At 42.2% G+C, this 22,643-nt stretch overlaps 1 protein-coding gene across 1 annotated transcript in view; it reads right to left on the bottom strand.

Annotated features, from left to right (window-relative positions):
* Rigi (RNA sensor RIG-I) overlaps positions 1–22,643 on the bottom strand; it is a 50,257-nt gene that overhangs the window by 22,975 nt on the left and 4,639 nt on the right. Inside the window, 8 exon segments of the mRNA XM_052718386.1 lie at positions 90–252; positions 1,961–2,219; positions 3,240–3,393; positions 3,760–3,867; positions 5,060–5,182; positions 6,282–6,429; positions 7,505–7,686; positions 13,307–13,441. Coding sequence (XP_052574346.1) covers positions 90–252; positions 1,961–2,219; positions 3,240–3,393; positions 3,760–3,867; positions 5,060–5,182; positions 6,282–6,429; positions 7,505–7,686; positions 13,307–13,441 — 1,272 coding nt within the window.

Genomic DNA, 22,643 nt, shown 5'->3' with positions numbered 1-22,643 from the left:
CCAAACAAACGCCTCAGAGTTCATCCATCTGAAGTAGGAGGAGCAGAGAGTCACAAGTTCCCAAGAGGTGTGTTGCTGAACCCACTTACTTTTCTGGGGCTTATAAACAACCTGCTCCAGTTCTTCCACGTTGTCCCTGACCGTGGCGATCACGGACACATCCAGGGCGGCGCAGAGTTTGCAGATGTGCTGAATGGCTTCCTCTACGGTTTTGGCGTCTCCAACACCAACTGAGGCAGTCAGCCCGATGACCTGTAAGGAGCATCCCCAACACTGGTTCTCGGACGTTCTCCAGGATGCTGTGAGCAGAAGGGCCCCCGAAGTGTAGCACTAAATAAACCTCATCATCCAGACACTAGCCAGAGGAAGAACGGAGAGGGAACCTTTTCCCGGCAGGGCTAGTCTTTCTTTACCCCTGTGTCTCCTACTAAGGAGGAAAACATCAATGGGAATGAAAAGGAATAACGTGTCCATTCCAGTCACATCCGTGTCCGTTCGTTTCTGTGCGCTTTGACAAGCACCCTCAACAGTCAGTGGAGGGGAAATGGCCATTTAAAAATGAGAGCTGTGTAGATTCAGTGACATAACTTCCTTCAGTAATAACCCGACAACTATGAATGATTAACTCACCAGTGAGAAATCTGTTTACCATCAACATTACTTGAGAAGATCAAGCTGTGGGTACCACACTAAATGTCCTTTAACCTGTACTTCTGAAATGGGTAATTATTGGAGCTAAAGAATTGCATACAATTCATGGTTTACAGCCTCATTTGGGGCCCTGGTATAATACCATCATTCTTCATTGTATCCATCTCTGTTCTCATGCACTGTTTCAAATCGTCTTCATCCTCTCCAACTCCCTCTCCCATTTCTATATTGATGATTTTCAGCACAGTGCCTGCCTCTCCTCAGATTGAAAGAAAGGAGAATTTATACCCATGATTCCCTTCCTTCCTGTCCCATCTAAGAATGGCCCTCTGAAGTGATTCTTCTCATGTGACATTGGACGGGTTGCTGCTCATTTCTTGTGCTAAGCCATAGACTTGCCCACTGATGCTCCACCCTCCAGATGTCTCCAGGGGCATCTGTCATAACTAACAGCTTTATTGGTTGTCCCCTGTTCTCATCCTGCCAAATCTGCTGCTGCTGCTCCTTACCTCACTCTTCTACACTCAAGTGATACCATAGATTTCAGGATGCTGGAGCATGCCAGAATCTTTCATAGCTCTGTGCCTCTGGACACACCACATCCTCTTAATGAAAATCATGAAGTCATCTGCCTAGAAAACCCCTGTTAGTTCCTCTCTTCTCGGTTACGTCTTGCCTTACTTTTACTTATGTTTCAACTACACCCTTTACCCGTCTCTGCAGCAAACCTCATGATAAGCTGTGACCTACTATTATGTACCCGGCTCCCTGTGCAAACTTAACTGTATGAGAGCCAACGTTATATCTTCTATATCAGTGTCCTCAGGGCCTAAAACAGTGTCCAAGGCACATGGAAGCCCATGATTCATACAGTTGGCCCTCAACATCCAGATGTTATAGACATCTGTGAATTCACACAACCATGGATCAAAAATATTTTGTTAACCTCATTAAGTGCTAAAATGTATAAATTACCCACCTTCATTCCCTAAGCAATACAGTATAAGAACTATTTATATAAAATTTACATTATACTGTACAATATTAGTAATCTAGAACTGATTCAAAGAATGAAGGAGGAAAGTGTATAGATTGTATATACAAGAGACTTCAGCACCCTAGATTTTGGTTCCTGTGAAGGGTATACCAAGGACAACTGTTTGTCAAACGAATGAACCAAAACTAACCAATGAGTTGTAACCGATGGACCTAGAATCGGAGGAGGGTAATCGCAAATGTGGCTACAAGAGTAACTAGATGGAATTCTGGATGATTGTGGCTCCTATGAGACACCATCTGACTGAAATACCTGAGGCAGCGGGTCTGACGACTCTCCAAGTTTGTGATCTAGGTATCTGAACATGATCTGATTGTACGGGTGGTGTTTGCTGGTGTTGTGGCATTCATCAAATATCATCAAGGTGAAGACAGACAGTGAGGGGATGGTCCCATTGTTGAGATTGTTCACAAGAATCTGGGGTGTCAGGATGATGATGTCATTGTTTTCAATAATGGGCTGCACTGAGACATTATCAGTCGTTGCCCCAGAAATGCCCGCTACGTTGTACCTGGGAGATGACAGAAATCCCTTATTACCAACTGCAGTGTAAACAAGGAAACAAAGGTGAAACATCAGATTGGAGCAACAATGAATGACGTCCCCCTAAGCCCAAGAGACTGCAACCAGGGAGTAATTTAAGCTTACACTCAAACCTGACACAAATCCAGGGATCAGGAAATGCAAGCTGGTTAATTGACCACGGTATATTTATTCTTTCAAGTCATTAGGAGATGAATAATTTTTTTTATTTTTTTGGGTTTTTTGAGACAGGGTTTCTCTGTGTAGCTTTGCACCTTTCCTGGATCTCGCTCTGTAGACTGGGCTGGCCTTGAACTCACAAAGATCTGCCTGCCTCTGCCTCCCGAGTGCTGGGATTAAAGGCGTGCGCCACCACCGCCCGGCTGAATAATTCTTAAAAGAGTAATGTCAAATGAAATATAAAATCATTAAGAATGACTGGTGTATCATCTTCAGCCACCAAGTTGTTCACTCTGTCAGAGCAATCCATGAAGGCTTAGCACTTCTGGGGGAGCTAAACGAAAAATGTTATTCCACAAAGGAGTTACCTCTTAGCTAAGTCTATGGTTATTTTCTTTGAATCACACAGAACAGGGGCTGGAGAGATGGCTCAGTAGTTAAGAGTACTGGCCGTTCTTCCAGAGGACCAGGGTTCAATTCCCAGCATCCACGTGGCAGCTCACAACTGTCTGTAACTCCAGTTCCAGGGTATCCAACACTCTCATACAGACATACATGCGAGCAAAATACCAATGCACATAAAATAAAATATATAAATTATTTAAAACACACACACACACACACACAGAACAACCAGGCACGTCAGTGTACACTGTAATCCCAGTATTTAGAGGGTAAAAGCAAGAAGATCATATTGTCTAGGCCAACCTCAGCTACAATAGTGAGTTGGAAGACAGCTCTGGTTATATGAAAAAAAAAAAGTATATTCACGTCATGAAACTAGAATTTAAAGAAAGAAAAAAGCAGTTGGACTGATTGTAATACATACCCAAGTCTTTCAAAATAGCGTGAGAACACAGTTGCCTGCTGTTCATAGACAGGAATTTGATTAGCAAAGAAGACCACTTTCCCTTTCTGTCCATGTGGGAATCTTTTAAGATGATGTTCACATATAAGAAGTGACACGAAGGTTTTCCCACAACCTTTCAATAGAAACGGATAATCAACGTCAGATGCTTCTCTAGAATGTACTTATTTTCGGCCTCTCCACCACCGTTGGGATACAAATGAACTAATTGGTCATCTGCACTGACGTGACAGTTTAAACGATGGCTACAAACCATCCAGCTACGTCCTAGGAAACATGCACAAACCGAAAGCAAACAAAGAGGGCATTTCTCTTCCGTTGTCCATGCCCCTTAACAAGATACATTGAGACTATTGAGAGGACAGATTTCCCAAGGGCAAATACAACAAGAAAAACCTTGAACTTCTTCATTGTATCACGGCACCCAAAGACAGAAGAAAAAGCAAAGAGAAAATGACGTAAGTTACTGCAATTGACTCACCAGTAGGAGCACATATTATTGTATTTTTCCCTTTCTCAGCAGGCAGAGCAAGCTCCAGCTGGTAATTTCTTGGTTTCAATGGGCTGTTCAAATTATTAGAAGACGCTTCTACAATAGAGAGGGAAGAAGGTTACCAAACAGCCAGTGCTCTAACCACCGTTCAGTGGACATGAGTTCTGACTCTAGCAACAAGGACCCCGTTTTGGAGGTATGGAATCTGGCCTCTTACCAACTGTCCCACTTCCCCCATTGATTTGGATGGAGCACACACTTGTCTCTCAGTGATAAAGAATCAACAACAAGGAGACAGGAAAGGCCAAAGTGAATTCTTTCTAAATCATGGAAACTTGATTAAGAAAAAAGGGAAGCAAGACTGGTCTGATTCAAAGCAAAGCAACTCAGAACAGAGAAGCAAGAGACCCCCAAAGCCAGCTGAGAAGAACCGTGCTGCCGGCATCAGGTTCTCCAAGCAACTTTCACAAGGGGAAACCATGCTGTATGCTTCTCAGGATCCCAGATGGATCAGCAGAATGGGAGGTTTAATGATCTGAGGTCTCATCTCAATAACAGCTCAGCACACAAAATGTCAGGAGACAGAAAAGACTGAAATCACCTCGTGTGTTCAACCTTCCCACTATAAAGAAAGAGACTTTTGAGAAAGTTGAGAAAATCAGCTTTGCTTAAAAGACATGTATGGATCATGTTCATTATTCATCTTATTTCCTTCTAGGTACATTTTGTTATAAATATGTTAAGGCACATCTTACAACTTTCTGTTCTCTTTATGATGAAAACGTATTTCAAGGAGCCCTAGAGACCTTATCCAGCCATAGGTAACTTCACAGCAACATGTGTATGGGAACCAGTTGACTGAGCCCTCCACACAGAGGCTGGCAAACGGAGGGCACATAGCCCGCTCATCCACATGTATAGCAGCCCTGGGATCCTGGAAGGAGACTGAGCAAGCGGCTCAGAAACAGAAGCAATCTTTTAGAACGCCAGGCTGCTTTGAGTGTCACCGACACTGAAGTTCTGTGAACATTACATCAGAGGAAGCTGTGGACGTACATTCTCAGTGGTAGCAGGCAGATAAAAGCGACAGAGGCCACAAAAGATGGGAACAGTGATTCTAACTATGAAGTCTCTATGGCCACACAAATTCCCTTTCCTTTCCTAATCATCCTTTAAAAAAGATTTTCAAAAGGCATCACAGTGCTGAAGAAAAACCTATGGAAAAAGACAAGTGATGCCCGGTACCTGAGGGTGGGCAGGGATTCTGAGGACAAATGATGCCCAGTACCTGAGGGTGGGCAGGGATTCTGACTGAGAATCTGGCATTCTGGCTCTTCCTGTATGAAAATCTGTATGCTGGACATCTCTGTTCCATCATCTTCAGCAGCTTTACTTTCAGCCCTTTTGAAACCTTTGTGAGATCACAAAAAACAAAAAGCAAAAGCTTAGAATCTCGATGTAATCTGACTGTGGTTTGGGCTGTGAAAACCCCAAAAGTCATAACACTGAGCTCTTACAGCCATGCCTTTCGCTTCCTTAACATTTTATTTATTTTTAAAAGTCTTTTATTAGTTAATTTATTGTGTGTGTCACTCATGATACAGGGAGTGTGTGGAGGGCAGAGGACAACTTTCGGGAATTGGTTCTCTCTATCACGTAAGTCCTAGAGGCTGAACTCAGGTCTTCAGGCTCAGTGACAGCAGCCTTTACCTGTAAACCATCTCAAGGACCACCTTTCAATTCTTAAAGCAACTGGAAGAATCATTTTGAGTTGGAAGCTCAATTTGGTGTTTGAATGCCAGTGTCACTGAGTGCCGTGTGACTCAAAGTGTGGGACTTGCTGCTGCTGAGCAGTACGCACCGTGAGCCCCTCCCCTCGCAGTTGCTCAGGTGGGTAACATTTGCAAGAGATTCATTCCTAGGCACACGAAAGAGACACTCATGGCTTTCATCTCTAGCTAATCCCTCACCAAAGACATAGAAAGTTTCTATGATCATTTATGTTCTAAACAAACCCAGGTGAAAACTAAAACTAGAAACTCAGGTCTTTATCAAACTCAAATTTAAAGCAAGCGTGAGTTTCCAGAAGCCAAATAAGATTGGCTTAGTCACAGCAAATTCTGCATTCCCTCCTGCTCTGTCGGTTCCAGATGGCTTCCAGGCAAGAGAACCAATAAATGCCCATCGTTCTCAATATTCAGCCTCTACTCTGGTAGGGAGGTAAGTCTGGTGATTTGAACCTTTAGGTCTGGAATTCTCAAGCTATTTCTCTGACAACTTCAGTTTGGGCTGGAACTCCTTATTTTTCCTTTCCCAGACTCTTTGGGCTGTGCAGGCTCATCCCCTCCCAGAACTCAGCTTCCCGAGCTTGTTCCCTAGGGATGTAGCCATGGGTATCTGAATGGAATAGTGTCTATTATGAAAAGTAAACTCTGGCAGGATGTGGCAAAGTCCTGGGGCAAATGGTGAGGGGCACAGTATGGTCCAGGGCTCTTTCTGAAGCGGCCCACCTTCATCAACAATCCACAGCTCACTGAACTTGTTGTCTTCTTTCTCCAAAGCAAGTTTCAAAACCTTGGGCCAGTTCTCCTTATCCGATCTGAGAAGACATTCGACCATCTTCTCTGCACCTGCCATCATCCCTTTGGTGAAGCAGATCTGAGAGAGAGAAATGCAGCACGCGAATCAGTTAGCTCAGCTTTCTCTGAAGAGATGTCTACTCAAGTAACATTTGATGGAAATCACTGTGAAGTACAGTGCAGTAGGTCTTAGCATCATTTTTTACCCCACCCAGTATTAGCTTTTAAGACAGCCTTTCCTTCACCTTTGTCCTTTATATGTGATATCAATAGGTCAAGCCAAATGTTCTCATCTTCTGAATCCTTACATTTGTTGTCATCAGCAATCCCAGGGCAAAAAGCTAACCCATATGATAACCATTCACACTAAGGATATATCAGCATATAGAGCTATTTGAAAGACCCTAACAGCACAACAGCAGATTCTTTACAGAGTAGGCATTTCTTTTTTTTTTTTTTTTTTTTTTTTTTGGTTTTTCGAGACAGGGTTTCTCTGTGTAGCTTTGCGCCTTTCCTGGATCTCGCGCTGTAGACCAGGCTGGCCTCGAACTCACAGAGATCCGCCTGCCTCTGCCTCCCGAGTGCTGGGATTAAAGGCGTGCGCCACCACCACCCGGTGAGAGTAGGCATTTCTAATGATAACCAAAATGTACTTTGTATGTACTATTATGCATGAAGCTGACATAAGCACTTTATGTGTATCACTTCATTTACTCCTACCAGCATGTTAATAAGGAACATTTTTCTTACTTTAGACAGGAAAAAAACCAGATGCTTAGAGAAGCTAAATGAATTGTCCAGGATCACATCACTAGTTAAGTGATTGAGAGGAGATTATAATAAATGTATCTATGTCCAAGAGTCTAGCATTTTTTTCTTTTCATTTAGTGTACTGTGCAATGTGATCTGCATGTGCACAAAACGCTATTGAGAGAAAAAGTAACAGGGCAACCTGAGCTGAAAATGGGTTAAACTTCAAATAGTCTAGCATAAAAATTACCCCATTCACATTAAAAATTCTTTTCTAGTCATTGCGTCTTCTAGATGAGGGCTTCTATGGGTTTTAATTATCCTTTGAGGGCCTAAAACAACACTGAAAACAGGAGCCATTTCCAAGAATCGCAGGATTTTTTTCTAATTTTGTGTTAATTTACCTGTCTGATTTCTTCACATTCCTGATTAATTAAGCATTCAGACAATTCAGAAAGGATATCTGTTGGATTGATTCTGGCCTTAAATTCTGGTTGTAAACGTCGTAAAAGTAATCTATGTTCCTCTAACTTTTCAATTTTTTGGAAATCCCAACTTTCAATGGCTTCATAAAGTCCACAGTAACCTGAAAAGAAAGAAAAAATGGGATTTCTTAAATGAGTCCAACATAAAATACTTTAACATCAAAACCATAGGAATTCTGGTTGAATCGATGGTAAGAGAACTCAAAACCATCTGCAAATGGCCTCAGTTAGGGCTGACCGGTCGAAGGCTTGGTCCCCGGTTGTCTTTAGAGGTAACTGCACCATGTTGGCGCTGGCTTCATCACCGTTAGCACATTGAGTTCATACGGAAGGAGTGATTGAGAACTGTGGCCCCACTGGAAGAAGTAAGTCTTAGAGATGCGCTTTGGCTCCTTACCATTGTTCTTTGCTTCCTGTCCACCCGGAAGTGCGACTTTGGTTCACCACGTGCTCTCCACTGTGGTGCCCTGCCTCACCCGACATGGGTGCGAAGCTATAGATCCACATGGCTCTGTGTTTTCTGCCTTTTATTTCCTCAAGCATTTGGTCACAGTAGTGAAAGTCACCTAATACAGCTATTCATGATTTTCCAAAAAGGAAATAATATTCATTTTTGGCACCCAACAGTTCAGGCCTTCCAAAATTCATTATCTTTCAGGGTGAGGTCCTAAGGACAGATATGAAGCCTTGTATTTGATCTTAGTATAAAATCTTCAAAATGCCCCACGTACTTTAACAATAACACGCAATTTACTTTTTAAAAATATTTGTTTGTTTGTTTATTTACTTATTTAATGTGTGTCTCTGTGTACCATGAGTGTGTCTGATGCCTGCGGAGGGCCGAAGAGGATGCCAGATCCCTGGATCTGGAGTTACAAATGTTGTTGGGCCATCATGTGAGTGCTGGGAACAAAACCTGCGTCCTCTGCAGGAGCAGCAAGTGCTCTTGGCCACAGAGTCATATTTTGGCCCCCAATTTACTTTTAAATTAGTCAAACTCGTCATGTTGATCTTCTCAGTAGGAAGAAGTAAGGAAGACAAAAGGAACTATGAATCTTACTTCCTGCCCTTGAAGAGCTTTCCTTCCACACCATTTCAAGAAAAAAAAAATGAAGTCATTGGGCAAATAAAGGAGGAAAAATGATTTCCAACTAAAATAACCCAAGAATGTCTCACTCTAAGGCTCTTGAACAGAATCCCCAAGCTTTCCTGCCTTTAAGACCCACATTTAATTCAATCAGTAGCCTAGGAAGACAATGGTTTTATTCCTATATACCCAAGAAACTAACACAATCCAAGTATCTCCTGGACCTGGGAGATGGCTCAGTGGATAACGAGCTCAGCACACTAGCCTGAGGCCCTGAGTTCCTATCCCCAGCTCTCACGTCAAAAGCCAGCTATGGCAGCATGGCCCTATAATCCCAGCCAGTCTAGCCAAAGCGGCAAACTCCAGGTTCAGTGAGAGACCCAATCTCAAATCATAAGGTGAAAAGCTCCTGAGGAAGACACTTAATGTCAACCTCCGGCCTACACGAAAGTGCCCTCACACATGTGTACACACACACATAAATTAGTGTAACTGATAATCCAGGTTCATCCACGTGGTAGCGTAAGTGAGCATCCCCTCCCTTTGTAAAACTAAAAAGGATTCTCCTGTATGTGTGTACTGCATGTTTTTCTCCTTAAATTGTATTTATTTTTTTAACTGTTTATTTATTTATTCTGTGGTGCTGGGATGCGTTTGAGTGTAAGGCCTCACCACAGGCTGGGGGAATGCTACCACCCTAACCAATACTACATTTGTGATAAAGAATATAAAGAATATTAGCACTGCTTGTATCTCAGCTGTGGCAGAAAACACTGCTATGAACATGAGTGCAGAATTCTCTCTTCAAAGCTTTGCTTTAATTCTTTGGGAAACGTGCCAGGTATGGCCCTTCTGGATAATGCAATGACTTTTTTTGGGGGGGTGGGGGGGGGGAACGCTACAGTACTTTCCACAGCAGTGATACCATTTTACAGCCTACTAATAGTGCACAAAACTTATAATTTCCCCACATCCTTATGAGTACTTTGATTTTTTTTTTTTGGACATGAGTAATGGGTGTGCAGCTATATCACTCATGGGAGATTTCACTTCCATTCCACTGAGGATGAGTGACTCTGAGCATCTTTTCACATGTTTGATGGCCAGCTGTATGTCTGGAGAAATGTCAAATCCTTTCTTTTTTATTCATATTGTGACAGAAGGAGGTGGCACTGGAGTGCCACAGCACATGCCTGGAGGTCAGAAAACAATCTGCAGGAGTTAATTCTCTCTCTCTCCACCTTGTTTTGAGGCAGGGTCTCTCTTTTTGTTTCCGCCATATTTGAGGCTAGCTGGCCCATGGACTTTCGGCCGACTCTTCTGTTTCTACCCCAATCTCACCATAAGAAGGTTTGGAATGCAGATGCACACTGCTGAATCCAGTGGGTTCTGGGAACCCAGTTCAGGTCATCAGGCTGTGCAGCAAAACCTTTCATGAGCTGAGCCCTCTTACCAGCCCACGTGAGCAGCCGATCCACTCTGTCTATTTTTTTAACTAGGTTTCCTCTGTTGAGTTCTAGGAGTCCCTTATATTACATATTATAATACATATCCTATATATTATAGATACTAATCCCTCATCAAATGTATGATTCATAAACATTTTCTCAGTTCTACAGGCTGATCTTCCACTCTGGCAGTTGTGACCTTTGGTGTACAAATAGCCCTTTTTGTCTATTTTTGTTCTGCTTAGCTGTGCACTTGGCATCATGTCTGCAAACAGAGATGCTTCCCCTCTTATGTTCCAATATAGATGTTTTAAAATTCCCTTTTTTGCCTAAATGCAAAACTTTTTCTAATAAATCTCATGCAATTTTCACAGTAAAAGTTCGATGTGCTATTTTTGCTTAAGAGACAAAGACTTAAATATAATACTCAGATTAGTTAGAGCCTCCAAAAGGAAAACAATGGATTCTCTGGGGAGGGCTAGGTAAGAGATGAACAAAATAAGCAAAAGATTAGTTTACTTGTCTGTTTATCCCCTTCTGTGCCATTTAAATTGTTAGATAAGGGCTGGGGAGATGGCTCAGCAATTAAGTTCATAATGTTCTTGGAGAGGACCTGGGATCAGGTTCCAGCACCCATGTCTGAGCCTCAAAACTGCCAGTAACTCCAGATGCAAGGGAAGAGCTGGCCTCTGTAGACAATGCACTCACAAGCACATGCCCACTCACAAATACACATACACATAATATTTAAGAGTAAACAGGGAAGATAAGCATGCATCACTGACATGGGAAATAGATAATATGTTACAATGATGGTCTGTCTGTAAGGCAGGAAAAAGAAGCAATCATCAACTACTAATCCTGGAAATAGCAGAAAACCAAGTTTTATTTTATAATAAATGGCATTTAAGGCCTTTTACCTAGTTAAAACAAAAGCATTACTTTTCATAAAACTGTTGCCATCATCACATGGACAGTATAAGGCTTCCCGGGGCACACCAGCACCTGAGAAGGGCAATGTGTTTACTTTAGCATCCCCATGTTAATTCAATATACCCACGTTATAACATGGTGGTTATATTTCTTGCATTTGTGAGGCCAGCTCAGACTGGCCTGGAACTCACAGGGATTTGCCTGCCTCTGCCTCACCAGTGCTGGGACTAAAGGCATGCGCCACCACAGCCAGCTGACACATTTTCCTTGTCTGTTACATCATTCCCCTAAAGTGACAATAACAGCAGTCCAACGTGGCTTTCTTTTCTTTGGTGTTTCTTATATACACTGTGCCTGATTTTCATATACGTCTTCTCATTCACTGCTTCTAACACTGAAGAAAAGCACCCTTTGCCTTCTTTCAAGTTGAGCAACAGAGAGGCAAGGAATGTGACTAAAACCCCCTTTAGTAAAGGACTGGCTGCATGCTAAAGTGTGATGCTTGACTTCCACCTGCTAATTAATGTCCTTGTAGCACCTCAGACAGAACCTGCGTCGGTAGACCCGAGTCCTAGCTGCCCCCGGCGTTTCTGCTAATTAGCTGTGTGACCCTTGGCAAAGCATCTCCCCAGGCCTTAGTTTTCTCATGTACAGAAAAGAGGAAGTTGGACATTTCTATGATGTCATTCATCTCCAGATAAGACTGACTCCATACGCTATCAACATCAGGGACCAAAGAACACACAACACAATTGTAATCCAATGTGAGCCAACTAGTCCATTTAAGGATTAGAATATTCCAGGATGGGTGTGGTGGCGCACACCTTGAATCTCAGCACTTGCAGAAGAGAAGCAGACAGATCTCTATGAGTTCGAGGACAGCCTGGTCTACACACCAAGTTCCAGGACAGCCAGAGCTACACAGAGAGACACTGTCTCATAAAAACAAAAAACATACAAAAAAAACAAAAATAGAACACTCGAGTACTGGGTACACCTTCTGTTTCTCACCCCTCTGTCTCTTCACCAGAAATAACAATACACTATGTTTAACTTATCAACTCCTTTGTTTTTTGTCTGAAAAGTCACAAGGCATTTGTTTGCTCCCATAACAATACATGTTTAGTTTGGCTGAGATGGAACTTTATAGCTATTATAGCTTATGACACTTAAAATTTAAGGGCTGGAGAGATGGCTCAGTGGTTAAGAGCACTGACTGTTCTTCCAGAGGTCCTGAGTTCAATTCCCAGCAACCACATGGTGGTTCTGAACCACCTGTAATGAGATCTGGTGCCCTCTTCTGGAGTGCAGGGACACATGCAGGCAGAATACTGTATACATAATAAACAAATAAATCTTGCCGGGCGGTGGTGGCACACGCTTTTAATCCCAGCACTCAGGAGGCAGAGGCAGGCGGATCTCTGTGAGTTTGAGGCCAGCCTGGATTACAGAGGGAGTTCCAGGACAGGCGCAAAACCACACAGAGAAACCCTGTCTCGAAAAACAAAACAAAACAACCAAAAAAATTAATACTGCATGCCTACAATTCAGCTGGAATGTCATTTATTGTGGGGGCCCACAGACACCCCAGCTTGTGGCTTGTTTTCATCTTGACTCAAGGTCAGAGAGTCCGAGCTTGTTCCCCCTGCAAGGCTGCATAACAGGATTCCGCTTTGCCTAAGGTGTGGTTACCAGGTGTCTTGAGTATTGAGGTGTTTACACTTGATTGTACTTTGTACCTTGAACTGTGATGTCCTTGAAAGGGGGGGGGATCTTTTTACCGCCCCCCCCCCTTGCTTTGGGTATATAAAGGCTGTGAGCCTAGAGTCAGTCCTCCGGAAGCTATCCTGTGTCTTTTTCTTCATCTACATCTATATTTCATAGCTCTCATTTCCCAATTCCACACCCAGGTTGAGCAGGACTCGACACACTTTACATTCACACAGCTTCACTGCAGTATAATGGGCCACTGTGTAAACACTATAAAACTTATTTACTCATTCGCCTGTTGAAAGACATTGGCATTCGAGTAATGCTGTCACCTCTCCCACAGTTACAATAATTCTGCTGATTCCTTTGGATACTTCTGGTAGACAACTCTATCATCTGCTTGCAAATAGTCTTTACATTTCCTTGAACAACGAGGCGTGAACTACATACAGATGCCTCAAGATGAATCCCTTTTCCCTTTTCAGCATTCTAACTAACTCAGCCGAGTAAGGTACTCTGCGTTGCCAGTAAGAAGGAACCAACCTGCATGGTACAGGGCATCCAAGAAGGCCCGGAACCAGCCATCGCTCTTCAGCTGCAGCAGGTACTGGAGGAACAGCGAGGCAGCCTCCATCGGGCCCTTGTTGTTTTTCTCAGCCTGGATGTACTGGACCTCATCTGCAAACAGAAGCGAGGACCAGTGAGCAGCCTGCAGAACCACTCATCACTGGAAGATAAAACAGAGCAGACCTTCCCACATGGGCCGGAAGTCATAACGTGTCACACAACAGAAGCAGCTTCGAGAGGCAGCAGGCTCCGCTCACTCATCAGCGCACACTTCCCATCCTCTACACAAGTGTGTGCAGAGTTCCGAGAGTGCACTCTGCGAAAGGAATGTCTTCAAGACTTTTGAAAAAAAAAATAATAAGTTCCCCACAGGAAGCAGAAGTCACAGTGGAGGGTGTTAGATGGAAGAAGAAAGGCTTCCTCTCATTCAAAACTGAAGCAAGGGCTGGGCTGAGGGTGGGGTGGGAACTAACACCCCCTATGGCGTCAGTAACGTGTATAGCTGACGCAGTGAGCAGTTTGTGATCTCTCGTTCCGGGTTTTTGCTAAGAGAGTAAAAAATACAGCAGAAAAGTGGAAGGAGAGGGAGCTAAAGAAACCAGTGAGAGCAGGTGGCAGGAAACACGAGCAACTGCTAATTTCAAAATGGTTGTTCAGTTTGAATACACATGCTAACTCTACCCAGGAAGTAACCAAACACCATTCTACTGTGGCCTCACATACCCAAACTTTTCCATAGCAGATGGAAATTCCAAAGGAGGGAGCAGTTGCCAGTGTGGTTTTCAGTGCATTCTTAGAGACTAGGAACCCAGCCTGCACTCGAGGAAGGGATCAGGAAAGAGCAAGGAGCGGAAGTCTCCTACCTTAGCTCTCATTTAAGGGTCTCTATCAACGGTAAAGATACTGTTAACAGTCACATTTTCTCTATTCAAGTGAAAAACTTGATTCATTTTAGAGTTTGGACGCTGTCCCAACTACTGAATTACAATAAAAAGAAACCCTTCACCCACTTAGCAATCACTCCATTCCCTCTCCCCTTTGCTCTAGACAGTCACTAACCAACTTCACAGATTCTATTCCTCAGGACTTTTCAGGCCTTGTGAGGCAAAGTGCTCTACCGCTGAGCTCCAGCCCCGGCTCCCATCTGGGCATTCATGTGAATGGTTCCACGCAGCATATGGTCTTTGCAACTGGCATCTTTCCTTTAACACGTTTTAAGGTCCATTCATCTTGTACATGCTATCATTCTTTCCTTTACTAAAAAGCTACACAATAAGAATGCAACAAGCCAAATGAAATTCCATTGCGTGGATGTTTCACATTGCGTTTGTCCATCCAACAGTCGACAGGCGTTTGAGGCTGTGTCTACATTTTGTCTATTATGAATAGAAATGCAAGGAGTGTTTCTCTTAGTCACTGGTTTTTGGTGTGAAGAGAAATGATAGCCATGGCAACTCTTACCAAAGAAAACATTTAATTGGGGGTAAGCACCAGGGGGTAAGTCTATTATCATCATGGCAGAGAGCATGACATCATGCTGCAGCTACATCCTGATCTGCAGGCAGAGAGAGAGAGACACTGGGATTGTGTGGGCTTTTGAAACCTCAAAGCCCACCTCCCCCTCACCCAGTGACACACTTCCTCCAACAAGGTCACAGCAACTCCAACAAGGCCACACTTCCTAATTCTTCTAATACTTTCAAATAGTTCTTCCCTCCACGCTGATGACTAAGCACTCAATATATGAGCCTGTGGGGGTCAGCCCCAATCAAACCACCACAATGCTCACGTATAATGTTTATGCTAATGCACTTCTCTTAGGTACACATAGAGATGTGAGACTGCAGGCCACGCAGCAACCTCATTTTTAACATTGTACAGATTGATAAGCCATTTTCCAAAGAGGCTGCACAATTTTGCAATCCCATTAGCAATCTGAGATTTATTTTCTACACAGCCTAACCAACGTCTGTGACTGTCTTTTTCCTTAAGCCATCTGTACGAGCTTCCTGTGGCTGCAGTGACACTTTGACACAAACCACATAGCTTAAGGCAATAGGAACATTTTTTTTTCACAGCTCTAAGCGCATACATCTGCAATCAAGGTGTTAGTGGAGCCATGTTTCCATCAAGGACTAAAGGAAAATGCTTTCCTTGCCTCTTCCAGCTTAGGCAGCTGTGGGGCGGTTGGTTTTTTTGGTCTTTTAATGGGTTTTGGGTCTGGGATAATTTTCATTGATTAGGGGGGTTGGTTACAAGTTGTTGTCAAGGGTTAGGAAAAAGGCTAAGCAAAGGAGATTAGATTTAAGGTTCTTATTAAAAAAAAAAAGAAAGAAAAGAAAAATATAAATACTTTACATTGGATTGGATTGTTTTATATTGCATACAAATTATATATATTGAAATTGATATTGTTAGAAAATGTTATATATATTTTTCTAATTGTACTGTTCATCTAACAATGTAATGCAATTTTCTGATCCTTGAATGTTATTACCAACTATTAGGATATAAAGAAATGAAAGTTAGTAGTTAGATATTATAATAGAACTTGTAGTTATATTAGGTATGTTTTCAAGATTGAGTAGATATATTTTAGATAGACAGGTTATCTTCAAACCCTTCAGAGATCTACAGAATATGGCATTTAAAATGTTTTAATAACTTAGAAAATTTTTCTTTTTTGTTATGACTATGAGACATGTCGGCTCCTGGCAGTACCAATCTACTTCAGAGAAAATATGGGCATTGAAGAAACTGCATATGGAGTTAACTTTCATTGTGGCAAAAGTTAGCCACTGGACAACAAAGTATCCTCGAATCAACAGGACAAAATGGACAGACAGGACATAAAACAAAGGATTACTGATTCTTGCCAAAACAAGTGTGGTTATGGCTTTATCAAAAGGCATCTTCAGAGGCCAGGACAATATGGCACCATCCCTGAAGTGGCCTTCGCAATTCGAAAAAGGTACAGTGCCCTTTTCTTCGAAGGCAGCTGAACAGGCAGTGGGCCGATGGCCTCTGATGTGCAATGGAACAGCAGCTGAAACAGTTATTCTTGAAGAGTAACTAAGCTCACGCCTCTCAATAGTAGACTGGCATTTGATGGAGGGATATGGAGAAGAATGGGATGCTGAGATGAAGCCATATATACACAGCCAAGAAGAATGGACAGCTGAATTAAAAAACCATCAACAATTTCCAGAATTTAAAATCCTGAATCATGACATGACACTAGTGGAATTCAGGTGTTTCTGGTACATGGACTACTCTCACTCAATGTGAGGTTGAACTGTTGACCTTGTGTACATCCTACTTCACAAATGAGTCTGTCAGATATGCTAAGCCTATAGGCTGAAGATGATGCCCCAGCACTTCGGAGAAACCTCAGGTGACTGTCCAGACAGCTGTCTGTTTCTGTCAACTCACAAATTTTTTGGAAGTTGCTTATGTGCACTTCCTGTTTTTATTTTTGTTAGCTAATATTATTTCCTTCTTGGGTCTCTGAGGGAGTTGAAGATTAGTTAGTTATAGTTGAAGGTTAGTTAGTTATAGTTGAAGATTAATTAGGATACATTTTGGACTTACCAAAATAGGATAGATAATGAAATTATTTTCTCTGAATTTGTCAAATACAAATGGACTAGACATTGTTTAGGTATTTATTACTTAAATAGTTATTGTCCTTTTGTATATAGTTTTTCTTATATTAGTTATAAGCTTTTTCTTTTTTTTCTTTTTATTAAAATAGAAAAGGAAATATGGTGATATTTTATTTGTATTAAAATATTATTTGTATGTTAATAAATAAAGTTGCCCGGGGGTCAGAGCTATTAGCAAGCCATAGGAAAGCAGGGCAGTGGTAGCGTACGCTTGTAATTCCAGCACTTGGTAGGCAGAGCTGGGTAAGTCTCTGTGTGTTCAGGGATACAGCCATTATTGGATACACATGCTTTTAATCTTAATACCAATCATGGAAAACCTGGAGGCCTATACAGACAGGCTGTGAGGAGGCGGTCATGTGGTTGGGTTTACAACCAATGAGAAGGCAGGACAGGAACTCTATATAAAGACTTTAACACAGGGGTAGCTCTGGTTCGGAGAGGTAGGACCACCGCAGGAGGAAGGGTAAGGTTTTAGCTCTTAGCTCTGACCTCTTGGCTTTCTTCTTTGCATTGGTTCTGTGTTTATTATTCAATAAGAAGGTTGGATACATCTACAGGCAGCCATCAAGAATCCTCACGGGTGACCTCTTGCATTCCAGTCTCTGCCCATTTCCACACTGTCATCTCCTTATCTGGCTTGTAGCTCTCACTACACACCTGCCTCTGTCTTCACAAGGCATTTTCTTGATCTTTATGCCCACACATGGCTGTCATCTTATAGGGATATCGGTTCCACGGTATACCATCTTACTTCAGTATCACCTCATTTTAGCCAGTTACCTCTGTAAAGACCCCATCTATCTCCAAATAAGATCATGTTCTGAGTTACTGGGAATTAGTACCCCAACATAATTCAACTCATAGCAGCAACCCATCTGGTCACTTAGCCCAGCTTCCCTGGGTCCACAACCCTACCTCTTTGAGTCCATCTGTCCTATTACTAACATCTGACCTATTACTTACAGCTGGGTTCTTGCTTCCTGTGACATGATCTTCCCTTAGACCCACCATCACTGATAAACCACAAAGACCAGATTTATCCCCGCCGCCACAGCAGGGGCCGTCCAGGTCCAACTGCCTTGTCATATCCTGGGCAGTTTATACTCTGCACTTTGTATGGCTCATCCTGCTGCTCACCATATCCAATACGGCTGCTTGCAAGTCAGTGATAATTTCATCAAAATCACCAGGATTTCAAAGCAGAGAAATCCCCATCTTTTGGAAAAAGCAACAGTTCCCACTGTGTTTACTATTTTGGGGCCCCGTGAGCTTCCCAAAGTAGTGGCTTTTAAAATTCCTCTCTGTGCTTCCCTATACTCTTTGAAGCCTCTGACTAGGACACTTTACATTGTACACAATATTTGTGTACTTATCTTCTCCCTAACACTATGACATGGACATGTTTTATTCATCTTTATATTCTACTAAACACAGTGGCTGGTTTATCCATGTGTCCAGAAGGTGTTACTAAGAAATGGATAATGAGAATACTACCCATCCAGTTCTCCTCTATGGTAAGGGTCAGCATGTCACTCCAAAGGGACACTGAAAAAAATCCTATAGCCCACAGCCAGGCCTCCTTTGAAACAGCCTGGGAAACCTGGGAATCAGCAACGCCCTCCACTACACAGAGAAGCATGTAAGTTTTCCTAAAGAAATATGACTTCAATAGTTCTCTCACAAGATGTAGCCAGTGCCCATCATCATAAATGCAATTTGAAAAGAGGGTTATAATGAAAGGGAAGGGCAAGGAGAGCATATGAGTAAATTCCCACTGTCTTCCAATAAAGCAAAAATGTAAGTCAAAAATCTTATACCCAGTCCTAGTACTCATTAGTGTTCCAGGTTCCTCAATGCATCCTTACTGATAGGATATACTTGTTATGAAATTAAGGTCAACCAATAGAATCCAGAGCTCCTAAAGGAGCCAGGGCAAGGAAGAGAGGGCAAGGGGAAGAACAGAGAACATTACTAACCTAACAGAAAATTGAGAAAGAGGAGTAAGCAAAATATTTATGGACTAATATGATAAAATAAAAGAATATGATCAAGCAAGATACAAGTAACTTCTTTTAAAAGAAAAAACACCTCAGGGTCTCACATAGCCTAGGTAAGAGCTTTGCCACTGAGCTATACGCCCAGCCTCATATAACCAACTTTATTACAACCTTCTGGATGGAGGGGGATAGGTGAAAGGAAAAGCATCCGCTCAGGAACTCCAAGACCAAGTTCTCAGCACAAAGGAGATTTATTTGCCCCAGAGGGACAGAGGACAGGTGTAAGAGACAAAGACAGGAGGTAGAGGACGAGGGGGAAGGGGAGGGAACAAGGGGAAGGGAAGGGATATTTGCCTCAGAGGACAAAGGACTGCCTCTGGATAGAGAGGAGACAGATGTGGCCCACAGGACAATGGTTCATAATGGTAAAAGGGGAAACCTCATGTTAAGATGAGATATTTCATTCTAATTGGGCATGTTAATTAGGTGAGCCAAAGGGGGGCTTCTGATTGCTGGACTTCATTCAGTACTTTGGAAGCTGGACCTCGGTAGTCAGTCTCAGGAGGAGGAAGTGGCCAAATAAGGAAATAGAACTTGGTGGCTACCTTCAGGAATGTAATCTAAAGGGTTTCTTTGGTTGGTTGGTTGGTTGGTTGGTTGTTTTGAGACAGGGTTTCTCTGTAACAGTCCTAGCTGTCCTGGAACTCGCTTTGTAGACCAGGCTGGCCTAGAACTCACAGAGATCAACCTGCCTCTGCCTCCCAAGTGCTGGGATTAAAGGCGTGCGCCATCACTGCCTGGCAATCTAAAGGTTTTTTAAGAAGCCAGAGGGAATGGGGGAGAAGGGCACGGTCTGTCAGAGCCATGGGCACCACACTTGAGCTGGCCAGAGTCCCTTCAATAGGTAGAGATGAAAAAACCTCCAATGTATCTCTAATAACCAGAGTTTAAAAAAATTATACAGTCTTCCACTTACTCAAGTTTTTTTGGTTTTGTTTTGTTGTTTATTTGTTTTTGTTCTGTTTTATTTTGTTTTTTCAAGACAGGATTTCTCTGTGTAGTCCTGGCTGTCCTGGAACTCACTCTTGTAGACCAGGCTAGTCTGCCTCGGCCTTCCAAGTGCTGGGATTAAAGGCGTGTGCCACCACTGTCAGGCCAGCCTCAAATCTTTTTATCATGGCTGTAGTGTAACTATGAACTAATTTGGGGAGATCTAACACACGCACAGACCTGCATCCTAACCTAGCCTTTCTCACAATGCATGAAGACGTATTTCCCATTACAACCTGAAGTTTGCTGAACCCTAATAATCTTTGCAAAGCAGAGACAAAACCAATCCAAATTCAATTGTTTTTAATGATTTCTTTGTTTCCTCTTTTTATCATCGTATTTTAAAGACTTCTGCATATATGTAGTGTCTGCGTGCGGGTATGTGCATGTGAAGAGGGTGCTGGATCCCCTGGAACTGGAGTTACCGGCAGTCTGATTTGGGCCTTGGGAACTGAAGTCCAGTCCTCTGCAAGAGCAGGACATTCTCCCTACTGCTGAGCCATTGATTGCTCCAGCCCCTTAACATCCTATGTTTTAAGCTAAATCTCCCCTTCGCATCCCACACCCTCTCTTTTGAAAGGGTTGTTGACTCACTTTTTGAACTCAATTTGTAAGAATCCTTTGTGTCTTAGGAAAAGGTTGCATCTCTAACTGTTTGTTCTGGAATATGAAAACATTATGCACCTTTTTGCAGTAAGACTGAAGGAACTCTGTTAGCTTCAGGACTTAGAGGGACATTTTTGTTTCCTTTATTTTAGCTGATTTGCTTTCTTTGGGATTTTCTGGTTATTACTGTTTCTGGTTGCTATTGTCTTTTGTTTGAATTGCTTTGTTTTAATAGAATCCATTTCACTAATTCCTTAGGCTTATTCTTTTGAATTACCAATTAATATACTTAAGCTATAATTTTCCCTCTGTTCGGAGGCTTAGCTGAAATCTTAAATGTGTAATATGTGAGTTAATTGGTAGCTTTACTTTTAAAGTGGCTAGCAATGTTTTGATTTTCTTTTGGTTAAGAGTTATTTAAATGTACTATTTTGTGACTACTCTTTATTTCTTTATTTGCTTCTTTGAGTGTGTGCATGTGAACGTGTGCGTGTGTGTGTGTGTGTGTGTGTGTGTGTGTGTGTGTGTACGTGCACGAGTGTGTTGCATGTGTATGGCATGGCAGATGTGCGGAGAGCTGGGCCAGAGAACAGCTTGCAGGAGTTGGTTCTCTCTTTCCACCATGTGGGTGTCCTTGGGATCAAACTCAGCTCCAGGCTTGGCAGGAAGTGCCTTTACCTATGAGGCCATCACATGGTCCCAAAGTATGATGTTTTGAAATTATGTAAGTAATTTTTAAAAGTCCTATGATTAATTCTGGGGACACAGAATACTTGCTACTAATTTGGTATCATGGACATTTAGTCTCAAAATCCTCAAACATTATTACTTCCATCATATAGACATAGAAACTGAAACAGACTCAAAACATTTTCCTGGAGTCCTGAACCTACAAATTAAAGAATAAATTTATATAAGCCGTGCTTAGAACATTTGCTAAAGATTTATGTAGTATAGTATCTGAGAAAGCTTACAGATTGAAGGAGGTTGATATAATCTCATTTTATAAGGTACAAATGTGTATATGTGGCCTCTCAGTCATTTTTACTACATGAAACGATACCTATATCTTCATTAACATTAATGAACTAATTTAATAATTTGATAAGATGCTTTTTTATAAGATGTTTGATAATACCCCAGTTTTTTGAGTTTTAAGATGTCCTGTCACATTTAATACCCAACAAAGCTGCATTGTGGTGCCAGGTGGTGGTGGTACACACCTTTAATCTCAACACTAGGGCGGCAGAGGCAGGTAAATCTCTGAGTTAGAGGCCAGCCTGGTCTACAGAGCTAATTCCAGAACAACCAGGGCTACACAAAGAAATCCTGTCTCAAAAAAAACAAAAAAGGAAAGAAAAAAAAAAGCTGCATTGTGAATTAGCTATCCTTTGAAATCTTTTTTTTTTTTTGCTTTTTGTTTTTTGTTGTTGTTGTTGTTTTGTTTGTTTGTTTGTTTGTTTTTTGAGACAGGGTTTCTTTGTGTAGCTTTGCGCCTTTTTCCTGGAAGTCACTCTGTAGCCCAGGCTGGCCTCGAACTCACAGAGATCTACCTGCCTCTGCCTCCCAAGTGCTGGGATTAAAGGCGTGCGCCACCACCGCCCGGTTTCCTTTGAAATCTTAAGCTTTATGTCTGTGTGATATGTTTTAGTATTAAAATTGGGTCTCTAGCTTTCTCATCTAATTTGTTTAATATGTCTCTATCTCATTTTTATTTTTTATTTTTATTCTAACCCTAGATGGGTGTGTTAGTAATTGTTCTACTGCTGTGAAAAGACACCATGACCAAGACAACTCTTATGAAAGAAAGCACTTAATTGGGGGCTGGCTTACAGTTTCAGAGGTTAGTTCATTATCATCACACAGAGAGCATGGCAGCACAAATGGAACTGGAGCAGTTGCTACATCCTGCTCAGCAAGCTGAGAGAAAGAGACAACACAGGGCCTGGCTTCTCAAGTCCATCCCCAGTGACACACTTCCTCCAACAAGGC

Source organism: Peromyscus californicus, unplaced genomic scaffold, assembly GCF_007827085.1.
Source record: "Peromyscus californicus insignis strain IS unplaced genomic scaffold, ASM782708v3 Scaffold_5__1_contigs__length_169319896, whole genome shotgun sequence".
NCBI lineage: Eukaryota > Metazoa > Chordata > Mammalia > Rodentia > Cricetidae > Peromyscus > Peromyscus californicus.
Note: the sequence above shows the minus strand (reverse complement) of the source record. Positions and strands in the feature narration are given on the sequence as shown.